The sequence below is a fragment of the Halichoeres trimaculatus genome, unplaced genomic scaffold (genome assembly GCF_033239565.1).
Source record: "Halichoeres trimaculatus isolate MK-OKI-2021-1 unplaced genomic scaffold, fHalTri1.1 fHalTri1_scaffold_8, whole genome shotgun sequence".
NCBI lineage: Eukaryota > Metazoa > Chordata > Actinopteri > Labriformes > Labridae > Halichoeres > Halichoeres trimaculatus.
The window spans coordinates 20,697,671-20,710,547 of record NW_027437186.1 but is presented as its reverse complement, the minus strand read 5'-3'; the positions used below and the strand labels follow the sequence as shown (position 1 = coordinate 20,710,547).

At 38.2% G+C, this 12,877-nt stretch overlaps 1 protein-coding gene across 16 annotated transcripts in view; it reads right to left on the bottom strand.

Annotated features, from left to right (window-relative positions):
* Window positions 1-12,877, bottom strand: part of camk2g2 (calcium/calmodulin-dependent protein kinase (CaM kinase) II gamma 2) — a 69,455-nt gene that overhangs the window by 16,709 nt on the left and 39,869 nt on the right. For 6 of the 16 annotated variants that reach the window (XM_074675459.1, XM_074675461.1, XM_074675466.1 and 3 more), the window contains exons 7-13: window positions 9,449-9,551; window positions 8,171-8,254; window positions 7,959-8,053; window positions 7,180-7,302; window positions 6,447-6,530; window positions 6,319-6,361; window positions 1,476-1,516 (exon numbers count right to left, since the gene is read on the bottom strand). In XM_074675459.1, coding sequence (XP_074531560.1) covers window positions 1,476-1,516; window positions 6,319-6,361; window positions 6,447-6,530; window positions 7,180-7,302; window positions 7,959-8,053; window positions 8,171-8,254; window positions 9,449-9,551 — 573 coding nt within the window. Of the gene's footprint in view, window positions 1-681; window positions 715-1,475; window positions 1,517-5,645; window positions 5,706-6,318; window positions 6,362-6,446; window positions 6,531-7,179; window positions 7,303-7,958; window positions 8,054-8,170; window positions 8,255-9,448; window positions 9,552-12,877 lie in introns of all 16 variants that reach the window. The other 10 variants (XM_074675456.1, XM_074675473.1, XM_074675463.1 and 7 more) reach the window with 3 other exon arrangements.

Genomic DNA, 12,877 nt, shown 5'->3' with positions numbered 1-12,877 from the left:
CTGACATTATGCACAAATCAGTCTTTGTTACTAGAATCAGAATTAAAAAACCATCAAACGAAGTGTTTGATAGAATTGATTTTTTCCTTACACATAAGCTTTATATTTATATGTAACTGCTTCATAGCTCAATATATTCACCACAAGATACAATGTGACGTTAATATCTTTGCAGACCTGAACTGTCTGAAGTCCATAAGGGGATTATCTGCAGATGACAAAGACAGCTGGTTTTTACAGAAAAGGGGGAGAGAAACTATGATGGTATGACAAAAATGCAATAATTAAATGTGGGGAAGGATTATACATCCATTTGTATGGTGACTTTTAATGCCCCTTATTCCTGTAGTGGTCAGAGGTGTTGGTAAGAACGAACAAACATCAGAGATGACTTATTTGACAAGTATCAGCGTGTGTGTGTTTGTATGTCGTCAGTTTCTGAAATGGTTTTGGTGGCGCTTATGGCAGGAGAAAATGCAAGGATGTTGGATGGAACTGGGATATCCAACAGATATCGAACATGAGGAAAACTGTCAAAGAAGATGTATCAAGCATCTCTGCCCAAAGAAAAAAAAAACTGAACAGAAAAGGGAGGAGAATATCGGAGGGGTAAAAAATACTCAGAAAGACGGAGAGAGAAGAACAATGAAAAACGAACAAAATCGACGGAACCGATCTCACCATCAAACAAACACTCGAGCTGGACTTCCTTTTCTGACAGACAGCAATGGAAAGGAGGAGGAAAAGTAAGGGGTCATCGGAAAACAAAGAGCTATTTAAAATATAGTAAAAAGTAAAAGCTGCCAAAGTTATTGCAGAGAGAGAAAACTGCACAAAGAAAGAGAACTGAGTCAAAGTAATAAGTAAAAGATTTCAGGGGTATACAAAGAATTAGCGGAGAAAACAAATAAGGCAATAATTTTGCAATGTTTTGTATTCTTAAAGTGTTTGTTTTGGGGGAAATAGATTTAGAAATAGATTGTTTGTACCACTGTATGTGATATTTTTGCCCTTGCTGACCATGACACTTCACTGCATGCACTGACGCTGACTGCCCAACATAAAGAAAGTACCAAGACATAATGGCAGCTTCAATCCATGTGAATCAGAGAAGGACCTGGTTGTTGTTGCAAAGTAGACATCATTTTTTTAAACTCTTTAGGTCTCTATAATGACCCTTACTTACAACTTAATCCTATTTCTGTATTGTTTCCATGAACAAGAGGCAACATTATTTCCGGGATCAACCCTCTTTCCTAAGCACAAAATAATCTTTGAGTTGCATTTGATACAAAATACACAAGGAAGCACCAAAGCACATGAGTTATTCAACCAAAAAATAAACATACTTCTTTTCATACATTTATAATATCAAAGAGTAAATAGGCAGGGTGATAGAACAAAAAAGAGGACAGCAGGAGACAGGGAGAGTGAAAAGTCAAGTCAATGAAGATCTCATCTGTGAGGGAGCTTACCTTCACTCCATCTGACTTTTTGTTTAGTAAGGTTTTGCATGCTGAAAGAGAGACAGAAAAGAGGGTGAGGACACTGTTTCAGAGGTTACTGTGCAGAACAGTAAGGCTGGGTAAAATTTGAATGGGGAAGCTAATACAGATTGTTAAAACTAAAAAATCTGATTTTGATATGCAGACCAGATTGTTGATATTACATAAGAGGCTCTATGTGAGCTCAGAAATATAACAGCTTGGATATCTAAATAACTATACACATATCTACAAGTGTAATATTTGATGATGTTTACATATAGGTAATCAAAATTAAATTCTGTTCAGTTAAAGCCTTCATAACTAGGGATGCACGATATTATCTGCACAATATTGGTATCGGCTGATAAAAGCTTAAAAACGTGTTTATCGGTTTCAGCAACTTGGTTATGTTTAAAAATGCATTGTACATTTAAAGTTCATGTGATCTAATGAAATTATTTTTCTGTATTTCAATACTGAATGTCTAGAGTTTGAAAAAATAATGCATTTCTTATTTATGGTAAAATCAAATGTTTTTTGTCTTGTTTTATGTGTGTTTCTTAAACAAATAAGACCGTCACAATAAGAGTAACATATAAATTCCAGTACAGGATAGACTTAGCTTTCTTTACAGTGAAAAAAACAAACAAACTTGTGATTATTGGTATCGGTATCGGCCAAAAGGGGTTCTGATATATCGGCATATCGGATATCAGCAAAAATCCAATATCGCGCATCCCTTTTAAGAACTTTGGAGACTGCCTAACTTTGGGAGCTGATTGTCTTTTTAAAATAAGTCCCTAATATTGTCCAAATAATCTAATTTACCAGTTTATCTAAAAATGACAATTTTGAGTTTATCTTAGTTTTCCAATTTAATTTAATCAATTTAATTTTCCAATCGTCAGTGGGATCTTCTGTTGTTAGAAATTTTGTGAGTAAAGTCATCCAACTATGAGGGCAGAGCAAACAACCAACAGTCAGCAAATGAAAGAACAAAACAACTTTTTATCAGCATATGAAAGCTAGAGTATCAGTGTGTAAGACCATGAGGTCCTTTACACAGATCAACCTGTGGTTTGATTTCGCTCAAAACAAAGAGTGTCCATCTCATTTCAGTGATACAGCTAACTGTGGTTGGCAAGCAGAAAAAATAGACTGTAGTTCGTCAAATAAGAAAGTTTTTCCACACATCATCCGCATGCATCCGTGAACTTGTCCACATTAAAAACATTCATTAAGTATAAATAATACCACACACATTTATCAAAACGCCTGAAAAGCAATTCCACATGCATATTTACACTCAAAAAACACATTATAGATAATACAATGTTCATACATTATACGAACAAAATAACATTTGTTAAACATTTCAGTGAACCTCCCTTACCTTCCATTTATAAAGTAGGAAGGGGGGCAGAGAAAAAGGCAAGAAAACAGTAATGTGTATTTAATATCTGCATCACAACATCTGAGCTGAAAACTGACAACCAAGGACACAAACACCTGTCAAGCTCTTTGTTTATGTTAGAAGACAATCCTTCATCATTTTCACAGAGGTGCTGGGTTCATGCGGTGACAGTGGCTCATCAACGTGTCTGGCATGCAGCATCATCTCACAGTGTTATTTTAAAAAGTGCCAAGAAGTGCATTACCAACAGTTATGAGACCATTCACAGACCTGTCATCATCATCATCATCATCATCATCATCATCATCATCATCATCATCATCATCATCATCATCATCATCATCATCAATATTACCATCATCATCAATATTATCATCAATATTACCATCATTTTACAACCATTACCTTTTTTTACTCTGTAAATAACGTCATAATCAGTTACGCCATGTAAAATCAGAAACAAGCTGATGTGTCCATCACTGTAAAGCTTAATGTCTGTATGAACAGCCTTTAAGCAAGCAGCTTGCCCTGTCACATAACCCACATTTACCTTTAAAAAGCTTAGTATGCTTCATACAAACTAGACAGAAGGCAAACAGTACAACAAATCCTGTTCATGAGAGGACCAACTGGTCATAAAAACTGAGACAGCTGAGATCAAATGTGATGAACAGCAGGAAGTTATTGTGCAAATCCTGTTGTTTTGAAGTAAAGAATTTTAAAACATTTTCAAGAAACAGCACCCCTTCATGCCAAACAATTGTATAAAATTGATTTCATAAATGAGATAGGTCATGAAGGAGGTGAGTATTTTATCTGTAATGCCAAATATATATATATATATATTTTTTTATCAATGAGATCATTTTATAATTGAGCTCATTGCTGGCACTCTTTTCTTCCATCTTAAGACAGACTTTGTGACCTTTAAGATGCTATGAGGAGGATCTGCTTTGAATTTGACTCCCTCTGCACCTTCTGGGCTGGAGTCTCACGCACACTGTCGTAATGACTTTGAGCGAGGTGTGTGGTTTTTTTTGGAATTAAAAGGAGATCAGATGGAAACAAACTGTCTTTGTTCAAGACAATTTTTTTACCAGATGAAATGTGCAGAGGTAAGGTATTTATCAGCACAGTTACACAGCGATACGGTTTGAAACGTGACATCAACCAAACGATGTAGCCAGCTAGATGTAGTGCTATCGTCAGCCCGGTGCTCTGAAGTATCTGCTCTAAGATATGTCCGTTATGTGTAACGTTAGTAAATCCTGGTTATGTCCTACCAATCATCTACCAAGCAGAGCTAATGTAACCCCACTCTTCATTTTATTGATAAACTCTCACGTCTGAACAGACCTCTGCAGAATAACTGCTGCATGTGGGCTGACATGAACATTATCACAAACAGTTTAGCTCCTGTTGTTTTTGCCTTTAGCTCGTGTTTTTCGCCTTTAGCTCGTGCACTGTCACTCTCCCTTTTTAAACTTCGTCAGTAGGCATGATGTTGTCATAGAAACTTACATGTGCCGTAAATCAATCCAGTCCTTCCTGACCCAATCGGGAGGCTAAGAAGTAGCAATTTGAAATAACCTGTAACCTGTAATATTGACGCTGATAATCTCATTTAAAAATGTTGATTGCGATTAGGCCTGTACCTAGAAGAGAGAATTTTGCTGGATCATTTAGAAACTCCTCACAGCCCCTTCAAAGCACATGAAAATATAACCACCCCCATCTCTCTGTGAATACATTTTGGCTGATGACAAACACTATCATTTGTCATTCATCATACTACAAACACTGACTTTGATATTTATCTAAAATGGACGCTTTTCTAGCATATTTCATAATGTGTTGTAGAATAAACAAACAAAAATTGGCTTCAAAATAGAAGTCATTTAAAAAAAACTTGACTGCAGCCTTCTTAATAGCACTGTGAAGAGTTTCTGAGAGTAGGATGTTTGAGATGCTGTTTGAGGTGCTAGCATTTTGTGTGAAGCATACTGACACTTTCAGGTGTTACTGGTTTCGTCTCACAAAAACAACAGAGCAGGCAGGAGAGAAAAGATAGAAGAATATCGATACCACGGGACACTTAACAGTCAGTGTATTCAGCTTCCCATGCAGGTAAGCATACTGTACTGTACGCTCATACACATGCTGGGCTGGCGGTTAATGCCACAGCCATGCTGTGGGAAGGTTAAAGCCATCGCAGGCAGGCATCGACCGGGCATCTGGATATAAGCCATCAAAAGGAGAGACACTGAATGCTGGTTTGTCTATTTACATTTGTTATGTCAGAGTCAAAACTTGTTCTGCTGCAGAGGAAAAAGATATGTGACCTGTTGTGTTAATGCAGGGGTGAAAACAGAGCTTTGTTTAGTGGCAGCTGCAGTATTCAGATGGATGTCAGAAGGTCATGCTGGGTGTCAGCTAAATGGCAGTTGTGTTCAGCACGGGAAGTTAAATAGCCCGTCCTGGAGAGGAGCTCTGGTCATTAAAGTGTCAAAGCACGTAGCACTGCCGAGAGGTCAAAAACTGAGCTGGTTTAAATTTACGTATGTGTATTTGTGTGTATATCTGTAGGATGCCCCCGTGCAATGACAGCCATTCAGACGTGTTTCATCACTGTGCAGGAGCAGCAGGCATGAGGTGGAGGGGTTCAAGCAGCCCAGGCTACATGCCAATAGCCTGAGTCTGGAGTTGGCAGTGCAAGACTCCAACACCCCCTCAAGCACACGTACCTTCCTGTGCCATTGCGGCCGTGCTGGTGGTAGCGGCAGGGCTGGTATGCTGCCGTCCCACTATTGGACAGAGAGGGATTCAATATGGAGGTACAGGTAGGGCTAGAGCCTCACCAAAGCCTTGCAGCCAGTTTAGTTCAGCGATTTAGACAAAAGTGATAAACATGGGGTTTCAAGAGAGCGTTTGGACTGAAGGGGAATCCTGGAGCAGCAGACGGGAAATCCTTTTAGCACCAAAGTACCCCTGCCGTGAATTTCTTTATTTATTTCCACTGACATGTACTTGATCAACACGCCTACAGTTCTATGTAAAGCAAGTCAAGAGTCCGGTTCATCTGTCTCTCCTGTCTCGATCAATCTTGACTTGGAGAAAGCAATACTTTATAAATATGACAGCTTATAAACACAAGGCCAGTAGCTTCAATACATTATCTTGTGAAACCATGGTCTTGCTTATAAACAGCAGATCAAACCTATTTTTTGGCTTCTTTAAGATGACAGATCAGGGAAATGTGTGCCTTAATTTTAATAAATGTAATGACAGACTTTTTTCTTTGCACAAACGCAACAAAACATTGTTTGTGTTGTTCCTCCGAGGTTTATATAAAGTTGCACAACATGTGGTTTAAAGCTAGTGTCTGTGACGTATGATTCGCATCACTGCAAAGCTCACCTGAAAAGTTCCTGGACACCAGCATAGTTGTGAGGATAGCTCCCTAAAAAGAAACAAATACAACACGATGAGGATCTGTGTTACATGTGTGCATGGGTTTGTGTTTTTGAGCATCTATCCAGTCTCACTTTGAGTTTCCTCCTGGCATTGAACTTGCGCAGGCACTCCACAGTTTCTTGACGGTGCATCATGGAGGCCACAGTGGAGCGTTGCTGTATGGAGAAGAGAAAAAAGCGTTAACCTTTAAATCCAACAACATATAAATGTGGATGGGAATCAGGGGTTAAAGTATCTCTCTAAGTTAATTCAGACCTTGACTGGTTCAATTGAATTTGGTTCGATGAAATTTGATAACTGAAGTTATTTTTAATAATTATAACATTTTACACATAACAACACGAATATTTAACAGGCTACTATCAATGGGAATTGATTTTTTAAAATTGCTCTGAGCACTCTGAAAGCCTCATGATGCTCTTTTTGCGGTGAGATCTCCAATCTCATGGAGACTGACCTGTATATTTTGCTCAAAATGCTACTTTAAACTATTTTTGTCCATTTATATGATTTTAAGGAAATCCAGACACAGTTAATCTGCTTAAGTGTTTATCAATATGGGTCTGGTGATTTATCAGTGTATGTTATTAACACTGAGCATTAAGATTTTATTTTTTAAATTATAAATTATACATTTAACTCTTTGAGTCAGGTCAAGACGCTTTATAATCAGGTCATGATATGAATAAAAATATAATTTGAAATGTGATGTAATTGGAGATGGGATCAATCATCTACAGCAATATCTTACATGTAAAAACACATTTTGGTGTAAAACTAGAAAAACAGGACTGTGTAACTTACGCAGACCCAGGGATGCTTGAGGGCCTGGTCGGCGGTGATCCGTTTGGCAGGGTTAATCGTTAACATCTGATTGATCAGATTCTTGGCTTCAGGGGTCACAGTGTCCCACTCTGGAGAAGGAAACTGAAGAAGGAAGATCATGAGGGAAAAATGTTGGGGATACAAAAGCATGTTCACCAGATGTGAGAGAAGAACCAGTTGTACAAGAATCAGAAGACAAAGTCCTAGTTTGAATCTGGAGCAGAAGATAATTAAAAATCGCTGGGAATGGATCAGGAGGAATTTTTGAGGTCCAACAATTTCAGACCGATGATTCTGTAAGTAAAGCTCATTTGCTGAAGATCAAGAATAATTACAGCATATACAATATTTAAGAATACACAATGTACTTTGCTTAAAACCACAGTGCTCTCCTGTCAGTTAACCATCACCGCAACTTTCTTGTCTTCATCAAAGTAGACTACAAACATGTTTCTACTCATAAACAATGACAGGTTTCAAGCAGGAACAGTCAGTCACATGTAGTTGTGTTCAATTATAGAAAATTAGTATCATTAATAAATTCTTTTCACCGAAGGGACTATGATAATATCTGACAGTACAGCTCTCTTTTCTAAAACAAGATGAATGTTGTAAACTGTTACTGTGAAGGTTTATTCCTCATCACGTAATGTGAACTTTAAGTAGACAGATTTCATTGAATTGGCAAAGAAACATGGAGCCGGCACTGACTGATATGGAGGGACGTGAGTGAAAGAATAAAAAAGATATATACTCACATCATAGGCACCAGCCTTGATTTGCTGGTACAACTTATGTTGGTCCTCATCCCAAAAGGGAGGATAGCCCACCAACAAGATGTAAAGGATCACACCTGACACACACACAATATTAGTGCTTAACAAAAAAAATTAAAATGATTTCTCAGTGCCAGTGCTTTCTGAATTAATACAAGTAAGCATGCAAAAAAACTGAATTTTGACTAACTGACCACATGCCCATATGTCCACAGGTTTGCCGTACGGGTCCTTTCTCAACACTTCTGGTGACAGGTAGCCTGGAGTTCCTGCAAAACCTTCAAAATGAAAATAAACATATTGATATAAAGTTTTTCTTAGCATCACTTAAAAGGCCAACTATGTGAAATAATTTATGATGTATAAGAAGTAATCTTTACCCCTTGCTTTTTTACAGCAATTACAAAATTAAAACCACATTGTAATTCATTAAAAGACAAACTTCAGACCTATATAGAAGCAAAAAAAGATATAACTATCAGAATTTTAACAGCCATTGAATTTTAAATACTGAAATAAAAACACAGCTGATTTCATTGCACTGAATTATTTTGCCATGAAAATCATGTATCTGAGTTTATTTGTCCTGAATTCACCTATTGATAATTTGTATAAAAAACAATCACTTATCAAAAATTAGAGCCAAATTAGACCGATATGGGATTTTGAGGGCCGATGTCGATACCGATACTGGAGGCAAAAAGAAGCCGATATCCGAATATGTGCTGATATGTAATAAATTCATTGATATACACAGGATAAATACTGTATATGAACACAAATTATGACTAGCTATTAAAAAGTTCCATCTTCCATTTAATGCATGGGACTAAACTAGAGTTAAAGTAACAATGTCGCTGCTTTCAAAACATGCAATAAATACAATTACAACAAAATACACTGAAACATTTTCAAAAATTATTTCAACCAAAACAATAACTCGTGAATCTATAAGCCCAGGTTAATCCTGCATGGCATTTTAAAGTGAGACGCTGTGTAGTCACCTCACATTAACACACAAGAGAAGGAGCGACAGAATCTCCGTGGAGCAAAATTTTTTATAATCGGCTGCATTTTGGCCGATGTTGATTAATCTGTGACAGGCTATAATCGGACAGATTAATTGGGCAACCAACCTTTTTTTTCTGTTGAAAATAATGTGGAATAACAGGGTGAATAGGTGAATACAGGACAAAAAAATTCAGATACATGGTTTTCATGGCAAAATAATTCAATGCAATAAATTTAGCTGTGTTTTTTTTTTTAAATATTTAAAATTTAGTGGCTGTTAAAATATAGATAGTGATGTCTTTTTTGCTTCCATAGATCTTGTAGTAATAATTTCAAAACTTAAACTTCTGAAGCAGTGATCGTGGTTTTCTTGCAAAGGCAAACACTATCTTCAGAAATCGCTGTGAAATAACCACAGAAAATGATGGGCTCAAGCTTCAGGTACGGTGTGTATTTCTTACCAAACCATGCCTGCTGGTCCCCCTGCACCTCAATAGCTAGACCAAAGTCTGCAAGCTTCACTGCTGCTCCCTTCATCTTACTGGCCAGGAGAAGATTCTCTGGCTGAAACACACACACACACACACACACACACACACACACACACACACACACACACACACACACACACACACACACACACACACACAAACACACACAAACACACACACACATAGGTTACTGTTATATCTAATTTCTGTAAAATCTTTACATGACTCATGTCTTCAACAGCTCAGAATGACATTGTTTTTGGGCCAAAACTTGAAACCTCACATAAAAAGACAAGACAGGCCAATAGCACCATGTGTATTGGCACGCGTTTTTATCATCATTTTTATACACATTCAGGAAAATTGTCTACTTAATAAAAACAAGTTGTTGACTGTATCCTTGTACACACATTAAGGGAATAGATTAATTAAGGCAAAAAGCATCGTCATGCACCCTGCTTCAAGAAATGTTCTATTTGTGTTCATGACAAGATGAGCTCCAGGATCTGATGACATCTACTGTAATGAGGCATGATTTGGTCAAACAGGCTTCAAAGGCCTCCCCCAAAGGAAAGACCTTTTCAGTGAGCTGTCAAATGTTGAAAGAGTATTTCTGATGAAAGTCGGAACTTGTCACAAACTTTCAAACCACATCTTGTTTGATGGAACAATGCTGATTTTCCCATGTAAAGACACAAGAAGGAAAAGTCTTCAGTTAGTGTGTTTGCGTGTCTGTAGAGTTTAAGTCTTGCTGTCTATAACTGCCCTCAAACCTGACAATGAACAAGAGACTGACACTTGTACCAACTCTCTGAGCCTAGAGCCTGTTACTCCTCATCAGACAGTCCCCATGCTTCTCTTTCTCAATCTAGATATCTCTCCATCCATCAATCCTTCCATCTATTCCTCCTCCCTCCCACCATTTCTATCGAGCTGAGCTAAAACCACTGGAAAGAGATGAAATAAAAAGGAGGACTGCTCAGGGCTGGAGGGCTGAAGTGAGGGCACAAGAAGAAAAAAAGATGGAGAGAAACAGATAGAGACAGATAGATGGGAGGTGGCATAATGAGTCCCTACGCTGGTGCTGCAGCAGCAGCCGGGTGACCTCACCCCACAGTTACCATGGCAACCCAGTCTGCCACCAGCCAAGAGCACTCAACTCTTTTTCTCTAATTCCTGTTTTCCCTTCAGCAAGAGGCCCTCCCAAGATGACAGGGGGGCAAAAACATGATATGTGAGGTCACAACTCTCCATGCCACCCACCGTGTTTTCATGGCTCCAAATCTGCTTCGTCCCACAATAATGTGCAAACATATCAGATAAAATATTTTTCTTAGGCTTGGGAGCGTGTTTTGCTCATTTTCACAGAAACAACTCCTTTGAAGCAGCTTTGACTGATTTATGAAGAAGCTGATCTAGCTGTAACAACGACACATAATCATCAAATCTTGCAGAATACCATGAGCATTGTTTGGTTGTGTATCAACCCTGGAGAAACCCCTCACCAAAGCTTACATAAACTCAAGTTGTGTTCTTAGACAAAAGTATTTTGATGTAGTTTTGAGCCCATGTAGTGAATTTTACAACAGAGTCATGCCTGTTTGTAATGCATTGCTGCCTGAGGGCCCCGAAGATCACGGCCATCCAGTATCAGCCTCGTTCTTAAGTACAGAGACTCTTCGGATTATATTTTGTAGTGTAGATGGTGAAATACAGAAACAAAAATGTTTTGAATCATAGGCAGTAGATTTGCTTAAGTATTTCCATACTCAAAGGTGGCTCTGTAGTGCCTAGTCAAGTTACTAACCTGTTGCAAATTAACCACATTATTAGGGAGATGTTCATCCAGCTGTGATATTTTTAGTGTTATATACATTTTCAGTGTTTTTGTCCCCTATCAAACTGTTTAAAAAAAAATCTAAAACGAGTTTATATTTTTCATAGAACTATAACATCTTAGGTTAAGCATCTGATTTGTTGTCTTCTTACTATCTTTAGTTAAGTTAACTTTTTAAATGATTTTCAATCTATGCATACCATTCTGTTTTCAGCAACATTGTACAGCATCTGAATTAACACAGAATTTGGGTTGTACAATGCAGTGTGATAAAATGTTTCAGATGAGCTACAATAAAAGGTCCCATATTATGTAAAAAATCACTTTAATAAGTCTTCTAGTGAAATTTGTGGGTGTTGGGCTTTCCTCCCAGCCCACAAAATGTGATATTTAATGACAAAACCTGTACTTAGTGCTTGTGAATGTAAAATCCTGACCTAAAACGAGCTGTTTGGATTTTGGGGATTTGCCGATATCCCCCCCGAACCCCCTCACCGTGGAGTAGAATATCAAAGTTGAAGAGCCATCACTGCTTTATTTTTGGCTGTAAACAGCCACATAGTTCCATACTCAAGCTTCCCATCTCGGAAGAAGACAAGACTAAGTGGCTTAAGTTCATTTATCAAGGAAATGTGCCAGCTACACTCAGTGAAAGTGTGCATGTGTGTGCTAGTCACTTCACGGCCGACTGCTTTTCCAACTTTGGACAGTACAACAGAGGGCTAGTGAATAGACTGGTCCTGAATCCAGGCGCATTAGAGCTTTTCCTCAGTGCCCCCCTGTCTCTGTGTTAGCTTCAGGATGCTAACCTTAGCTGCGGTTAGCCTGTTGTTTTAGCCTGTAATGTTACAGTAAACATGCTTCGCTGTTTTCTTAACGTTGTGCACTCAGAGCTCGGTAGTCATGGTTACATGGCGCCACTCTCAGTGACGTGGAAGAGCAGGGTGGTATCAACGATGGCTCATTTACATATGAAGGTCACGCCCACTAAATCAGAGCGTTCTGAACAGAGGGGCTATGAGAGCCTGGAAACAATGCTGCTGTGCTTAATTTATTGGCTTTTGGGACCAAAACATGTTACTAGCATTTCATGAAGACATCAATGATCCATATTAAACTGCAGAAAAGGAGTATAATATGGGACCTTTAAAATCCATGACTGAGTTCTATGCTGCTTCTCAGGCTTTGTTCGGGACATGTATCCAGCCTCACATATTCGGTAGTTTTGAAAACGCTACTTGATGAGCATGTTTTAGTGAGTGTGTTTGCTTTTTGGCTGAGTCAGTGTGATGCTTGATAAGAAAGTTGTACATTAAAACTGATGTAAATTGAGTCTGTCCTCTGCTCATATTTGTTAAGATTTTATCTCTCTATAAGTCTGATGTTCCTAAGTTCATCTGATACCAGGATTTTTACTCAAGCTAAAGGAAAAACAGTGAAAAAAACACCAGTCCATTTACACTGCTCTTACCAACAGATATGTGCTTTTTCTTACCCTGGAGGAAAGGTTTAGTCCTGCTCTGTCTGGTGAAAGAACTATTACCGTTTAGAACCGTGAACTC